The 15,754-nt window shown below is 47.0% G+C and overlaps 1 protein-coding gene across 1 annotated transcript in view; it reads left to right on the top strand.

The window, feature by feature from the left end:
• Positions 1-15,754, top strand: part of LOC8040372 (inositol polyphosphate-4-phosphatase type I A) — a 67,891-nt gene that overhangs the window by 21,462 nt on the left and 30,675 nt on the right. The window contains exons 12-15 of the mRNA XM_040215462.2: positions 3,294-3,504; positions 6,800-6,914; positions 8,781-8,958; positions 12,941-13,148. Coding sequence (XP_040071396.1) covers positions 3,294-3,504; positions 6,800-6,914; positions 8,781-8,958; positions 12,941-13,148 — 712 coding nt within the window. The remainder of the gene's footprint in view (positions 1-3,293; positions 3,505-6,799; positions 6,915-8,780; positions 8,959-12,940; positions 13,149-15,754) is intronic.

Raw genomic sequence — 15,754 nt, 5'->3', positions numbered from 1 at the left:
ACTTTTTGTCCTTCTCGTTTTTTTTAATACCGAATGTCTCTACTGGCAGCTCTGAAAGGCTATGCTAGCGGAGGGCACATTCACTGTATGGGCAGTAGGACATGTTCCCACGTTATTGTGAGACATTCAACGGCGTAAAATGAAAGCTGTGGAAGTTCTCTTCGGCACTCGCTTGGCAGCATGAAGCAAAATGTTCCCACTGCTCTGTTTTCTAAACAGCCGGCACGTGCCTGGCACTGGCATTGCACCACTGGAAAGTGCAGGGAAATTCGAATGTTTGTTTTTGCATCGCATTCATTTGCTATCTTCTCAGTAGCCATTTTGAATTTAGAGATAGTAAATAGCTCCCCGAAGAAGTAGGGACTGGGTATTCAGAAACTGTAACTAGATTTAGGGAGCACAAGATATTGGCGGGTACATATTGAAAGGCAACTTGGCTTCATTTTTGTTTTTTAAAAAGCAATGCAGTTCTCTTCAGTACCACATAGAAAGACCACACATCAAATATTATCTCTTAGTTCTGTCTAGGTGTTTCTTAAAGGAGCTGTGCAACGATTTTAACGTTGAAAGAATTGGCATTTTCTGCTTTTGATATTGTTCACTGTGTCACAAATGGCAGAAAACACACCTCCTTTCATCGAAATGTTGCGATTCCACCGCGTAATAGCGAGGCAAAACTTGGAATATTTCCCGAGCGGCGGCCGTGAGAAACAAGCGGCGTGAGGTCACTTGGGTAGTTGTAAGAAAGATAGCAAGTTGTGCGAATCCCTGCTCGATAAAAGGTAACTTTTCTATAAATCTTGTCGTTCCAACATATATAAAAATGCGTCAAAACCCTGGTATCATCGACAAAACTTTTATTATACGGAGTTTTAGTGGCGCCATCTATCCTAGGTCCACAAAACCGCGAATAGCCGCCAGAAGCCGGAGGGGGAGGGGACAGCGCCGGACGGGCAAGGACAGGTATGGCCGGACCCGGATGAGACTTTCCTCCTTTCATCGTATATTTCGCGGGGCGCCCGCCAGCACGTGGTCACGCGGTCGCGAGCGGATGAGTTTTCGCTGCTCGCTGATGGCTCTAAAGAGAGAACTTTTTCGGAACCCCGCGCCTACTCAAGTGACGTCACTGCGCACGTGACCCGGAAGACGATATGTTGAGAGGCGGCAAAAACCTGGATTTTTTCATTTTTTTAGATAAAAACTAGGGTATCCAGGCAAAATCTGTTTTCTGTAGTTCACTTCACAAGTGTCAGGCATCGACTTCCACAATAATTTAAGCAAAGCCCTGAAATTATTGCACAGCTCCTTTAAACGATCCGACAAACTTTGCGACGCGCCAAGTTGCCAAAATCGGCTGACTCAAGCGGGCAAACTGAGGCGCAACCAGCAGCGCGGTCAAGGCTATGGCGTGGGCGTATCCAAGATTGAGCTAGACGTCATTACTATTGCCCTTTTTTGTTTGTTTTTACTTCTCGGGGCAAACGTAACAACGGCTGACGTCAGCAATGTTCCCTCTCGGCGCACAGCGGTGTCCACGGGATTGGCGCAACATGCTCCTTGAGCATGTTTGGCCCGTCCCCGCCGTCTCCCGCATCACGACTGTCGTCTCGCCTCACCGTTTGCGATTATTGTCTCTTGGAGTTTTGTTCGCACTACGGACACTACCATAAAATTCCATAGGAACGCCACCCAAAATGGAGAGATAAATGATAAAAATATGGGGTGGGCTATCTTTGGGGATGTGACATCAAAACTTTATCAAAAATTAGAGATAAACACTGGGCAGCCCCTACAAACCACATGTCACTGGAACTGATGCCATAGATCCCAGAAATTCGCGTTTCATGATGCAATGAACACGCGGGAATTCGCTACAAACTCCTGTGTCACGGGAAAGGATACCGTTGGTTGCGGACACAGCAGGTATGCATCACACTATGCAATATACACGTGGCAACAACTCGCAAATTATGAGAACCAATATTGTGCACGCAGGTCACAGACAAAAACACAGGGGTACCCATTACAAACTTGCTTGTCAGATGTACTGGTACCACAGATTGCGCGGTTGATGCGATTCTCATAATACATTCGTGACGTCCAACAGGAATTCGGGGGTGGGTGATGTTTTGGAAGTTTTATATCATGGATATTTAGCCAGAAAAACGGTATGGGCTATCTCTTGGGGGAGGGCATCCTTACAGGATTTTACGGTATGTGCGTAGACTTATGCCGCAGTTGTGCAGACGTCGTTGAATGTCGTAGACACCAAAACGTGGTGAAGATTGCGGTGCAGACGACACTTGCACCTGGCACATGCCTGTCCCTATGCTGCCCATTGTTGTGTAGAGGATCACATTACATCTCATACTACGTGATTGCCACATTCTTGGTAGCCTGAGGCCAATGCGTCCAGACGGAGCCGAAGTTTCGATTTCTGCTCATGTTTAAAAGCAAAATTTAACAATATGTATCGCCCTTTTCGTGAGTCAAATGATGGAGTGTCTTTTATTAGTGCTTTTTAATGTGAAATCACTCATTATCCCGAAATCTTTGGAATTGAGTTAGTTGCCCTATAAAGTGATCTGCGGTGTCTGCTTTATGTTCTCTGCAAAATTGCGAGGGTGTGGACGAAGACCAAGTCTGCGTTGCCTTTAGTTTGGACAAACGGTTCGAAGTACGTCATTGTTGCGTAGAAGCCACCTTGTGTGCACGTATACCGGAATTACCATATTATCTTATGAAAGCTAAGGCATGCAATGTAAAATTAGAAGACTGAGTGCAGAGAAAACAAAATGTAAATTTATTTCTCCAACATTTCATTAGGAGAGGTCAGTGTACATAAAGATGTGGTGCATCTCGTCACCACTGCTGAGTGGTCACTAAACAGAATCTTGAGATAGTCTTTTTACGGTGCAAACTCGGTCTATGTGCCCTGAGCATCCTAGAAAACCTAACGTTACGATTGTGCGTGCCCTTCATCCCGAATAAAAATGAAATCAGACATTGCGTTACGCCCCTCTCCCGAAATGTTTCAAGAAAAGGCGCATAGCGACGCTTGTAGCGACGCCTAGAAATGTGATCCCAAGATCCCTTTTGTGCTCCTCTAAGGGAGTTTGGCCAGTCGGTCGGCATTCATGGCGGTCTGCATTTGACCCCTCTTTGTGGGAAGGAAAGTGGGTCTCCAGTTCGGGCGTTGGGAGTCGCGTGGTTCAGAGGATGGGCCGCGAACAAAAGCGGAGCTTTGCCGGCGAGTGTGGCTCACTTTTGCTGCCCCCCCTCCCTGTCGGCAGCTGGGGCCGGACTGGCAGGGCCGGCAAATGGTGTCCCTGGAGCGGCACCTGCACCGCATGGGCTCCTACTCGGAGGCCCTGGAGAGCCTGGCCAGGCACCGGGGCAGCCACTTCAAGCCCTCGGCCGCCAAGGGCCAGCGTGCCCTCCAGTTTGCTCCCGTCAACATGCACCTGCAGAGGCTCTGGGTCCACAACACCTCCAGCAGGAAGAGTGGGTCCTTTGGCTATCGCACAGGCTTTCAATCCGCCCATACACACCGGCCGAATTCCGGCCAAGTTTTCGCGTAAGGTTCGAGATGGGAAGGTCCAGAAGAGCGACGGCGCACGCTAACTCTAATTTGGGTCGAGACGTCAGTTTCTTGAGACCCCCGAGACCTTGTTGAGATCTTTAGGCCTTGGTATCTTCCGGGGTGTCAACACCTTAGGTTCTCGAGCCTTCACTGTTTTCTTGAATCTCGAGGCTCTCTACACCTTTCTTCAGACCTCAGTCTTTTGATATCTTATTGTTTCGAAACTAAAATTAGTGCCTTAGTGCAGGGGTCTTCAAACCTTTTGGCTAAGGGGCCGGATCAAGGATCCGTTGCTGTCTCGAGGGCTGGAAAATAAATAAATAAATATAAGTGGGGAAAAACTAAGTAAATTATCCTGGTAAGCATATAAATGCAAAATTAAAAATTAGAGTAAAAAAAAAAAAAGAAAGGTAGATGCATGTTAAATTAATGTTAAATGTTTTTTGTTAAATTAAACAAGAATGTTAATGTTTAATTAAACAAGAAACTTTATGTTAAATAAACAAGAATTCTCCAACCAGAAAACAGTAAAAAGTAGTTGCGACGTTACAGGCTATAGGTCATATGGGACAGCCACAGCTTCAACGTCTTCATCTTTGTAAATGAGAAACATTATTTCCTCTTTTTAAGTAGGCGGTCTTCTGGTCGCGTGAGGTAGGCTTTGCGCTTTCACAGACGGTAAGGCACCCAGGGATCTGTCGGTGCTTCCTGGCGTCTGTTGGATGTGCCAAGACTCCAAGAGAAGCCTTTTTCGGAAATTTGGTTCCGTTTCAATCACGTGCGCGTAAGCGAAATCAATCGGATGGTCACGTGCTTCGCAGTGTTCACCAACTGCGCTGTGCTCACGGTCGAAGTTATACACGTCGTTCTTGTGCTGGTGCATTCTTTTGTGAAAGTTTTTTTGTCTCGCCGATGTAGGTGGCTGGGCACTCTTTGCATGGGATCTTGTATATTAGGCTCTGTGCTCTTTCTCTTGGTAATCGGTCTTTGGGTCTTGGCATTAACTGTCCCAGTGTGGACCCTGGCTTGTGGGCCACTTCAATGCCTTTTCGCAATATGCATGCCAGTGCTTCACTGGTCTCTTTCACTTAAGGGACACTGATGGGAAAGGGACACTGATGAGAAAGGAACCAGTGAAGGGCATGTTCCGACAGGGCAGAAAAGTAATGCGAATGATAGAACTGGATGCTCACAGTATGCAATAGGTATGACACGAGACTCTAAGCAAAATATACTACATGGAAATGCAGTTGAATTTTAACATTCATAGTTACACAGACATGAAGCAGGACCAAGATTGGCGACGCTGGTAGTGACAATGTTTGATGAATAATATGATGAGAGGACACATCAATTTTCTCTCGTTTCTCTTTTTATTTTTTTTTCCCTAGTATTTTTGTTTATGTTGGGGTGCCGTTTCTTTGCTTGCGCATTTATGCCGGTAAAAGCAGGCTTGCTGGAAGCGGGCCACGGGCCAGGCTTCATTGGAGGGACCGCCACCAGCCATGGGCTGGTCAGAAGATGTGGGCCGGGGTTTGCAGGCCCCTGCCCTAGCGTCTCACGACCTTACTGCTTGAGACCCTGAGGCCTCGTGCTGTAAAAACTTTTTGTCTGGTGATGCGGAGTTTATTCTTCGTACTATTGCAACGAAACCTGTCTGGCTTACACACCCGTGGAGTACCGTGTACCCGGCCGTCCGACTTTAGGAGGATGCCGAGTTCGAGAAGTCCCGTTTGTAGGACAAGTTCTACGCCAGTGCTCAGTAAGCTTGTTCGACTTGAAGGGCTTCAATAGCTCTAAGGGAGTTTTGTGTTCATAAGTCTGTGGCTGTAACGCGTGGTGGCTGTATCCCACATAGTAATGACCAGGTTTTAGTGCAAACAAACTCTTCCTTGCTCATAAATCAATAGAGGAAAAGCAAGCCAATTGTACTGGGGGCACCAAGTGCATTGCGGGAGGTCAGACGAAGAGAATGGAGATGCAGAAGCGACGACACAGTCGTCCATTAAATGACTCGCCGTTGGTTGCACCGAGCTTGATTTCGTTACTACTGTTGTTACTTTCAGGTTTTCAACGGAAGTTTCAGGGTTTGTAGCTGGGATGCCGCCGGTCTTCGTGCGACTTACTTTTCGACCGATAATGTATTTATGTCAAGGATAGGAAAAACCGGTGTGTGTGCCCCGAACGAAGCGGAAACCGATTATCCTGTAAAGAATTCCTGAAATAGTTGCCAGTGCTTTTATTTTGATTCTGAGTAGGAGAAACCTAACCCTGATTGTTTCACTCTACAGCTTTTCCATGCCTTTGTCTACTATGGGGAGAGTTCTTAAATAGCCATTTGGCAGTTCTTTTTGTGAAAAACTTGACTGGGGCTCTTGCAGAATAAACAAACAGGGATGGTTTTTTCGAATGAAGTGAACATTGACCCATTACGCTGAATCCCATCAAAGTTGCGACTATATGGAGTGCCACCTAGAAGACAAGGTCTGCGCATGGCGTCATCTTTAGTGGATTCCCTCACGAAGTGGCAAATACGCTGAAACTCGTTGATAGTATGCCGCTTCGCGGCATACTATCAACGAGTTTCAGTTTACTATCAACGAGTTTCAGTCTTGGCGTGACACTTTGTAGGGATTTCTGTGTTGGCGTTGCTCTCCGTCGTCTCATCAGAGATGGAAAGAAACAATCTTATCTCGCCACGTGCGAGATAAGACATGCGACAATGTCCCACTCTGTTGTAACCGCCGACTTCGACGATGACCTTGGTGGCCGCAAGGACCAGCAGCCCTGTAGCCTCGTTGTGGCGGAATTGGGCCTCTGCGTGGTGTCTGACGTCAGACTGTAGATGGTTAAAAACGCGCTTGTTTCATCAGTGTTTACTTGACCTTCGCGCTATTTATTTGTAGTAGTCCGATGTCAGTGCACCCACAAGGTGCGCCGGCACCACTGTCAACCTCATACTTACGAAGAACATTGGCACGCACATCCAGTGTCTCGCCTTGCCCACTTACTTTGCCAAGCACTCGTGGTGGTCGTCGGCGGCATTCACGATGCCAGCCATGACGGCGATGTGCATTAAGCGCTTGGCACCTCCGTCCTTAGGTACATGACATTCTGCCCGCCTTTCACGAACGTGCTACGGCTGTTGCTTTTTACTTGGCACATTGTGGGCAAGATAGGGTGCCTTTCATTAATTCTTGCTTGTATGTTTTTCAGAGTGCGTCTACGACGTGATCACAGTGGGAGCCTTCACGGCGTACGCCCAGAAGTACAACCAGGGGGGTCTTCACAGAATGCTCAACCAACTCAGGAATGCCTACCCTTCACTCCAGTGAGCAGCCAAAATGGTTTTTGCTTAACCCACCAATTCCTAGGCGTCGGGAAAGACGACGCTGGTCGTGAAACCTTGCTCTTACTATTCACGCTTCGATTTCGTTGCAATTTACGATGCAAGTTTGTCTTCGAGTGCCGATCCCAGATCTCTAATTTGACTAGAAGCATGATGAATATAAATGCTGATTCCAGATCTCCAATTACTTTCTAGGTAACTGTGTTAGATGCAGTGCTATTGACAGTGTAATGGATGTATTTGAAGCATGCCTTAGGTACTTTAGAGCACCCTTCCCTTAACAACGACAAACAAAGCACATGTGGCTCTCACTCAAAGGATTTAGCTGCTGGTGCTCGTTTTATTAAGACGAAAGCCTCATATGTCTCATTGTTCCGTCGACCTTCAAAGTCCTTGAGCGAAAACATGTCGACGACACGAAAGGTACGAAAACATGTCGGCAACACGAAAGGTACCAAACCTACGGTTTGCCACTGGATCACGAGATGGCGTTACTTGTGCCTGAATCGGTGGAGGCATGCACGCAGTACAAACCCAACGGGAGAGGAGGACACTCGTTCGGACAGCGGTGAAAAGTGGGCTGCAACATGCCGTGAAATTAACGGCGCCAAAAGCGCGTCGTCGGAGAGCGCGCTGTCATCGGAGGTTCGCTATCCCCGGGATCGGCACTTGGGCTTTCGCCTTCAGGTCGTTTTAAGGGTAACATAAAAGGCCCTGTGAATTTTTCTCTTCGTAGCCTCTTGAAGTCTGGAGTCACCAAGCAAAGTTTTCCTATACAAGTCGAGCAATACCCAATTCATGACTGGCACATAAAAATAGAATTTAAAAACCCCTCTAGTACTTCAAGTTTCAGTTCACTACGAAAAAACATTCATAAAACAAATATATTTATATTTCCCAACCAAATTGAACTTTTTTTTTTATTAGGAGGTATATTTAACAGTTTACACCAGCCAAAAACTATTTTTATGAAATCTATTTTATTTCTGTAAATTTAAGTGAGAATGTACCATAATATACCTAGGGATGGGTTCCTTTTTAAAGTGAGACCAAAAAAAGCTAAAAAAAAATGTAGCCAGGCGGGGATGCCAAATTTAAACAGTTTGAAAGACTGCTTCTTCATGGTCTATTTACGCAACTTGTCATGCACGCCATTGGAACGTCGGTTAACGGTTGCCGGTCGAAATTTTGAACACGCTCGATCATCCGGATGCCTTCCTTATATAGACCAACACGCGGCCCTGATGTCATGCAGCTGTGGTGGTGCTGTCGACGGAACTGCGCATGCGCAGACGCTTCACTTCACGCGAATTTGGTTTCTGCGCACGCGCAGTGCCCACTCTGGGTGTGGGCAACTCGGGCTTGTTTGTAAACAGCGTGTCCATCTATAGTCGACATATGATGGCGAGTGAACTTTTAGATGCCGCTGAACTCGTTGCCCGATTTTTCGGACTCGGTTCGCACCACTCTTTAATGTTTGAGGGTTTGCAAAGAAGTTTCAGGGGCCCCTTTTCCTAGGGTTTCAAGGGCCCCCGTCCCTACGGTTTCAGGGTCCCCCTTTCTAGGAATCTTCGTGTCCCATCCTTACGGTCTAGGGGCCTCCTTACCTAGGCTTCCAAGGGCCCCCTCCCTAGCACTTCAGAGGCCCCACTTCCTTCCTTAGGGTTTCAGGGTGTCCCTTCCTAGGTGTCTCAATGCCCCATCCTCACGGTCTCGGGGCCCTCTTCCCTAGAGTTTCAGTGACCCCTCCCCTAGGGCTTGAGGGTCCCTCTTTTCCTATCACTTCAATGTCCCCCATATACCCGGGGGACACCTCGGAGCAGCCCGTGCAGCGGAACCCCCGTGCAGGCGCGAGGGCCAGCCTTCCCCGCTGGGGCCCGACCGGCTGTCGACTGCGGCCCAGGCGGTGCTGAGCGTGGAGCAGCTCGGGGACGAGGTGGAGGCCCAGGTGCAGCGGCTGCTCCGGCTGGCAGACCTCGGGGACGCCCCCGCCATGCAGGCTGCTGTGGCCCGCATCGGGGACCGGGTGAGGCCCCCCTTAATTTAACCCTTTGACAAGATGTACAGAAATTGCTTAAAATGTTTATATTTTTAAAATATTAAACGAGATCAAATAAAAAAACAAAGCTGAAATTAAAAAAAAAAAAAAAAATGATAAGGTAAATTGACAAGTTATAGCTTTGTTGCCAGTGGGCAACACCGGACAGACGTCCAAAGTTGAACGGTAAAAATCTTAAAAATCTTAAAAAATCTTTAACAGTTGGACGGTAGAAATCTTAAAAATCTTAAAAAATCTTTAACAGTTGGGCGGTAGAAATCTTAAAAAACAACATAAAAAGGTTTGAATTCCTGCATCACTCATCGGCACCCACCCGAAACTAGTCATCCTTGGTCAAGAAACTGCAATTCTTTTTCGGATAACAATAAAGAGGGTGCGCTGACACATTGCAGCCCTAACCTAGCAATTTCTCGAGCCTCGAGCATTTCCCTTGTGGTTTTGTTTCTGTTTTTGTTTAGTACTGTACAATCTGTGAAAATCGGAGTACAACCACAATCCTGGCAGTGCACACCGAGGTGTCCTGATATGACGGCATCAACGTTGTAACGGTGTGCATTGCTGGGATTGTGGTTGTACTGCGATTTTCACAGATTGTACAGTACTAAACAAAAACAGAAACAAAACCACAAGGGAAATACTCGAGGCTCGAGAAATTGCTAGATTAGGGCTGCAATGTGTCAGCGCACGCTCTTTATCATTATCCGAAAAAGAATTGCAGTTTCTTGACCAACCATGACTAGTTTCGGGTGGGTGCCGATGAGTGATGCAGGAATTTTAACCTTTTTATATTGTTTTTTAAGATTTCTACGATGTGTATTTTGTAGGCATGGGCGAATAGAGGATTTTGGGTCCGAATCGAATTCGAAGCGAATAGTGATTTTGGTCGAATAATTTCGAATCAAATAGTTTGAATAGTACAAGCAAGAAATACCACAAGATATGTTTAAACTATAGTTTTATATTTGCCCTTATTCGGTATTAGATATATTGTAATTGTTAGTTTCAAGTGTATTGAGTTCGGTTGCATGAAATGGTCGGAAGCTTGCGCCACCTGGCCGTAAATCCAAGCCAGAGTAAGTGAAACCCGTTTATATCGAACTTGCAAAAAAAGCCTACCAGTTCGATATAGCGGGTAATTCGACATAAAAGTTTTAATGAATTTAACTCTCAAAAATCCACTTTCTGCTGAAATATTACACAATGAAGTAGTCTTGCATCTTCTGCTGCTTTTTCTTCATTGCATCCGCGATAACAATATTTTTCTACGCTATCGAGGACTCCAAAATGCTGAGGCCGCTGCCTTCTATATTCGCGCATTAGCGCCGAGCTATGCCGAGTGCACGGAGCACCTCCAGCGGGAGCACCTTCTCCTGCAGAGCACCGTTTTGCTCTGCAAGTTGGCTTTCCCCTAAAACAGGTGGTTGTGTTGGGAGAAACCAACTAGCAAAGCAAGCTGGCTGCGTCAGTTTGGAAGAAAAAATAATATTCTCTTTTGCAGACGGAGCGGGGAGAGGGAGCACAGAGCACCCTCTCTCCGCTCTTTTCGCAAATGATATATTTTCTTTTCTTCCGGGCAGCCGCCCAAAGAAAAAAAAAAAAAGGGCCAGCGTGCTCTGCAAGCTGGCTTTCCCCCAATTCAGCCGCTTGCATTGGGGGAAAGCTAGCTTGCAGAGCAAAACGGCGCTCTTGGCAGTTCGATATATCGGTAGCGGCAGCTATTTTTGTTCGATGCTACCATAGTTTTTGCTATATATTATCACTGTAACATTACTGTGCACAAAAATTGTTCGATATAAGGAATAATTCGATGTAAACGGGTTTGAAATATTTGGGCTTGACTGTATTTAGAAAGGTCGAATAATTTTGTATTGTCGAATAATTCGATATTGTCGAATAATTCGATATTGTTGAATAATTCGATATTGTCGAATACATAAATTCGATACGAAGTGAATGCCGAATAGGGAAGAATTCGATTGGCTATTCGTAATAACCGAATATTCGCCCATCCCCTAGTATTTTATATCTTCCTAACTTGTTTGTGTTGTTGCTGGTAATATATATTGAGCTGCAGCGGAAATAGAGTTCAGTTGTAAGTAGTGCTGTGTCTGTGTCTCCTTCTATGTCCGTTGTCCTGTCACGCTTTTTAATCATTATGAATCACCAACTCGACCAACTTTCTACCCTCGTCAGCTTTGAGAAACCTTTATTATCCACCCGAAAGTCTACTGATCTTGAAAATGGTGCTTACTGATAATTAATCTATTGAGTACAGTCGCCAGCTTATTTTTCGGACACGTCCCATTATTCGGACATTTTCGCCGAACCGTAACTTACCCCATAGGGTTAATGTAAAACATTGACTGAAATTTCGGACACCATAAAGCTTATTGCTAGATATTTTGGACATAAATTGTGAGATTTCCTCAGTTTACAGCCACAAAACAGCCACCACGGTAGCGCTGCGAGCTTAGTTGCCGCCATTTTAGTTATCATCTTGCCTTGTAGCCTCGATACCACGTCCTACTCTATAAACAAGCTGGGTTGAGGCGATAGTCAGGATTTCCGGTTCCGCAATAGCCAACATGGCTGCCGTCTGCCCATTCTTATGGTTCTTCCAGTTTTTCTCGTGGTCCGTGTTTTCGAGTGCGACTGCGAGAAGAGCGGCCGTCTTCCGTTCTTGTGGTGTTCAAGCGCAAAGGTTTTTTACCGATAGCTTAGCATTGAAGCGAGCTTGGTGGATGAAACGTTGTCTCCAAATTAGTGCCACATGGCGCCAACTTCAGCTTTGCTGTTTGTGCCCTCAAAGCGCAGCACTGTGATCGAACAGATGAACGAACAAGTGAAAAGTGAACGATATAAAGCGGAGGTTGCACGAGAACTTAAAATTGACATCAAGCAAGTGATAAATGGCCAGCAGGTACGCAGCGGGATATGCGCGGAAATTTGATATTTTGGGCTGAAATAGATTTTTCGGACTGTTTGATTATTTGGAGAATTTAGGAGTCCCCTCCGAATCTGAAAAATCGGACTGCAACTGTAGACCTATTGCTAAATTACCTAAGCATCAAGGAGAATGCAGGGAATGGCGTTCTTCATGCCGCACGTGCTGACGTCTGCAGCAGTAACTGTTTAAAGCAAAAGCCTAAAACAAATGGCATCTTGCACGTGCGTTTGTCAGTGCTCTATTTTAGTTATTTACTTTGGATCTTTTATACGGGAAAGGATAGCGCGTGCGGCGCCCGCATCTGCAGCAGTAACTGTTCTGAAGCAAAAGACGAAAACAAATGGCATCTTGCAGGTGCGTTCGTCAACACTTTATTTTGGTTATTTACATTGAATATACGGGGAAGGCATGTGCGTGCAGCGGTGTGAGTGTAGAGTTTTTGTTGACGCACATGAAAAATCCACGTAACCCTAGCCAAAAGCAGCTTCGCTGTAAAAAATCGTTCAGCCTTTCTACTCTCGTGAAGAAGGAAGACCAGCGGAGCTACTCAATACACTGTGTGCTTCTTCTTCGTCGTCGTCTGTTTTTCGCGCTGTTTTCTACGATGAAATCTCTTCGTCGTTGTCTGTTTTTCACGCTGTTTCCTACGATAAAATTCCCCCAATGCGCCCAGCTATCCGTTCTTCTATGATAGCTGGAAAGGTTGGCGCCATCTACGAGCGACGGCAGAAACCATACTGATTGTGTGCTTGCCGCCGTCGCTTATAGATGGTGGTAGTTGTCCAGGTAGGTTTGTGTCGACATACATGGACACGATCCTGGGAAACCTAGCCCTTAACAGCTCCGCTGTAAAAAAGATTGAGCCACCATCTTGGCACCATCGAGCCTGGGAGTTTGGGTACTTTGGTAGCATCCATTGACTCCATAATCAATCAGGGTTGGGCTTTTTTGCTGCGACAACCGTCCGTCTTGGAGGCTGCGAGCATCCCTGTTCTATTTCAGGCGAGGCAGCTGACGACGCTGTGCCACCCGCTGCTGGTGGAAGAGGCCCTGGCGGTCTGGGAGAGTGCTCGGGCAGACCGGGAGCCGGCGTCGGCCAACGGGCAGTCTGCCCGGGGTCAGTCCCCTGACCGCTCAGACCGGCGGCCCGCCCGCCTCAAGTCAGCGTCCCTGCCCCGCCAGTTCCCGCTGCCTGCCTTCCCCTCTCCCGGTGAGTTGACCGAGCCCCCAAGAACGTAATGCCAAAAGGTGCTCAAAGGGACGGGACAAAAGGAAGGAACGCTGGACAAACATGTGCCGAATCACAAGTGAAACGTGTAGTGTAAAGGACTTATTTTTTGCAAATTTCGTGACTCGTGTATAATCGCGAAAAATGGGTCCCATGAATATGTTTTCCTTTTGTAACAAATGCATATCATATATACCACCCTGATTCACGAAACTTTGTGTTCGCAAAATATACGCCTCGCAAGTGGGCTCATTTTCGTCTTCTGCGCATGAGAAAGGAAGTAGTGGTGACGTCATTACGTTGAGCCCTGATTGGCTGATCGCGACCCCCTATCTGAGCGTCGTCTGCTCCTTTGCAACGTCGTCTGCTCGCAACGTCGTCTGCGTCTGTCTTACCTTTCCTGCGACTTTAGAAAGTGCAAGTCTTTACGAGCGAGCTCGACTTCGCCTTTCAGAGAGGGCAGACGAAATAACTCGAGCGGTACGTTGTTTTTGTCTAACAACTAGCAGACGCGCATCAAGGAGGGAAATCAAAGGACTCGCTGGCGAGGTGTCCCGAGGTGCCGAGGTGTCCCGAGGTGCCGAGGTTTGTTTGCTAAGAACCGAGAGCGAGCGTGTTAGTGTCCGCAAGTTCACTCCCAAATACTTTTTCCCTCCTTTCGTGTGCAGCGAGACCCCGCATTCTTTAACGGCGTCGGCGGGTTGGTGCAGTTAACGTCGTCTGCTTTACGTCTGCTAGTCAAAGTGATGGCTGCTTTACCTTTCCTGCGTCTGTCGGAGATTCACCGCTTTTTCACCGGCGAGAGTCACCGTTGCCTCGGGAAACAAAGAGATAACAAGAGGAAGAAATTGACCTCTTAATCTAAAATTGAGGTCAGCGATCAAAGTATAATACGAGAAGGGTGCACAAGGGTCGCGCGGGCATATTCCATTCAGCACACGAGCCAGTCGTGGGCAGACGGTCGCCGAGTCGCGGAGTGCCCGCTAGGCCTAACTGTCGAGCCAGTATTGGCCGAGCTCGCTTGGTCGCGTTCAGTGGAATCGTGACCGTTGGAGGTTTTCCTGGGGGGTTGTGGATTCAGCGTTCTTGTTCGTCGTGGTCTGTTTCAAGTACTTTTTACTTTTTTCTTGCTGCTTGAAGTCGGGACGCGTGAGAAGCGCATGTAGAAAAATAAACGTCCGTGGGTCGTCGCGACCGCGACGCTATCGGCCATGCTGATTTGATCGTAAGAAGTACGTAAGACAGCTTCGGAGCTGTCGTAGGATTTCGTCGTAACCTGCGCAAAACGTACGAAAATTTCGTTTCGTGAATAGGAATTTGTTCTTAAGTTTTGTCTTATGCACATTCTTGGCGTAAGATCGTTTCGTGAATCTGGCCTCTGCACTTCCGAAAGTCGCAGGAAAGGTAAGACAGACGCAGACGACGTTGCGAAGGAGCAGACGACGCTCAGATAGGGGGGCGCGATCAGCCAATCAGGGCTCGGCGTTCTGACGTCACCGCTACCCCCTGCGCAAGAAGCAGACGAACTTGCCCTCCGGATACCAGAAAACCACACGAATTTGCCGAATAGAGCCATCGAAGATAAAGTTGTTTATAGTATTAGAGAAAAAGAAAGATCAGGAACCAGGCAGCAAAACAAAAGAATGCAAACATAGAAGGCCTTGCACAGAAAGCCAAAAGAAATATACAAACAAAAAGAAAGAAAAACAATCAAAAGAATGTAGAGTAAGGCACACGAGTTTTTGCTATTACCGTATTTGCACGAATATAACGCGAGTTTTTTTCCGAAATTACGTGCTCCAAAACGCACCTCGCGTTATATTCGGAATCGAGTTCAGCCACGAGGCGCGCGAGTCTGGAGAAAGCCAGAGGAGAAAGCCATCCCTTCAGCTCAATGCAAAATATCCGGTGGGAAAAGAAGTGGGAGTGTGGAAGGGAATTTATTAGCTACTGGGCCACGTGAAGGGACGAATAGAAAACATAAAAAAGCATTTTTATCATTTTTTTGTTTGTACAACGCGTGCACGCCGCAGAAACTTAGCGCGCGCGCGCGCACACACACCATGCGGGAATGCGGGCACCGGCCAATTCGAGTCAAGCCCAGCCTAGCCAAGTCAAGTCAAGTCAACACAAGCCAAGCCAGGACCACTAACCGCGTTTACGCCAAGGTTTACGCAATCGTGCAACGCGAGGCATTTGTTTATGCAGAGGGACCAGAACAAGAAGTATGATCGTGTATCGGATTCAGCAGTCTTTTTTTCTGCTGCGCATTGTTTAGTTTCTGCTCCAGAGTGATCCGGTGTTTGTGTGTTGGTGCTTCTGCTTCCTGCCTTGTTTGGATTGTGGGCTGCCAAGGAGCTCTCACATAAGAAAAAAGGAACTACCAGACAAGCAGGTGCCGTGCTGCTGCTTATCTGCATAGTCGCCAAGTGGATTGTAAACGGAAGGACCTGAGCTGTGAGGATGAGTGCAGTCAAATAATAAACTGATATTTCTTCTATTTCCATTGACTTTTCACATCTGCTATGCCCCCGAGTGCGAGAAATTGACGCGGCCTCGGTTCGCGTTATAATAGTAATAATTTTTTT

Source organism: Ixodes scapularis, unplaced genomic scaffold, assembly GCF_016920785.2.
Source record: "Ixodes scapularis isolate PalLabHiFi unplaced genomic scaffold, ASM1692078v2 PGA_scaffold13__105_contigs__length_92229423, whole genome shotgun sequence".
NCBI classification, from domain to species: Eukaryota; Metazoa; Arthropoda; class Arachnida; order Ixodida; family Ixodidae; genus Ixodes; species Ixodes scapularis.
Note: the sequence above shows the minus strand (reverse complement) of the source record. Positions and strands in the feature narration are given on the sequence as shown.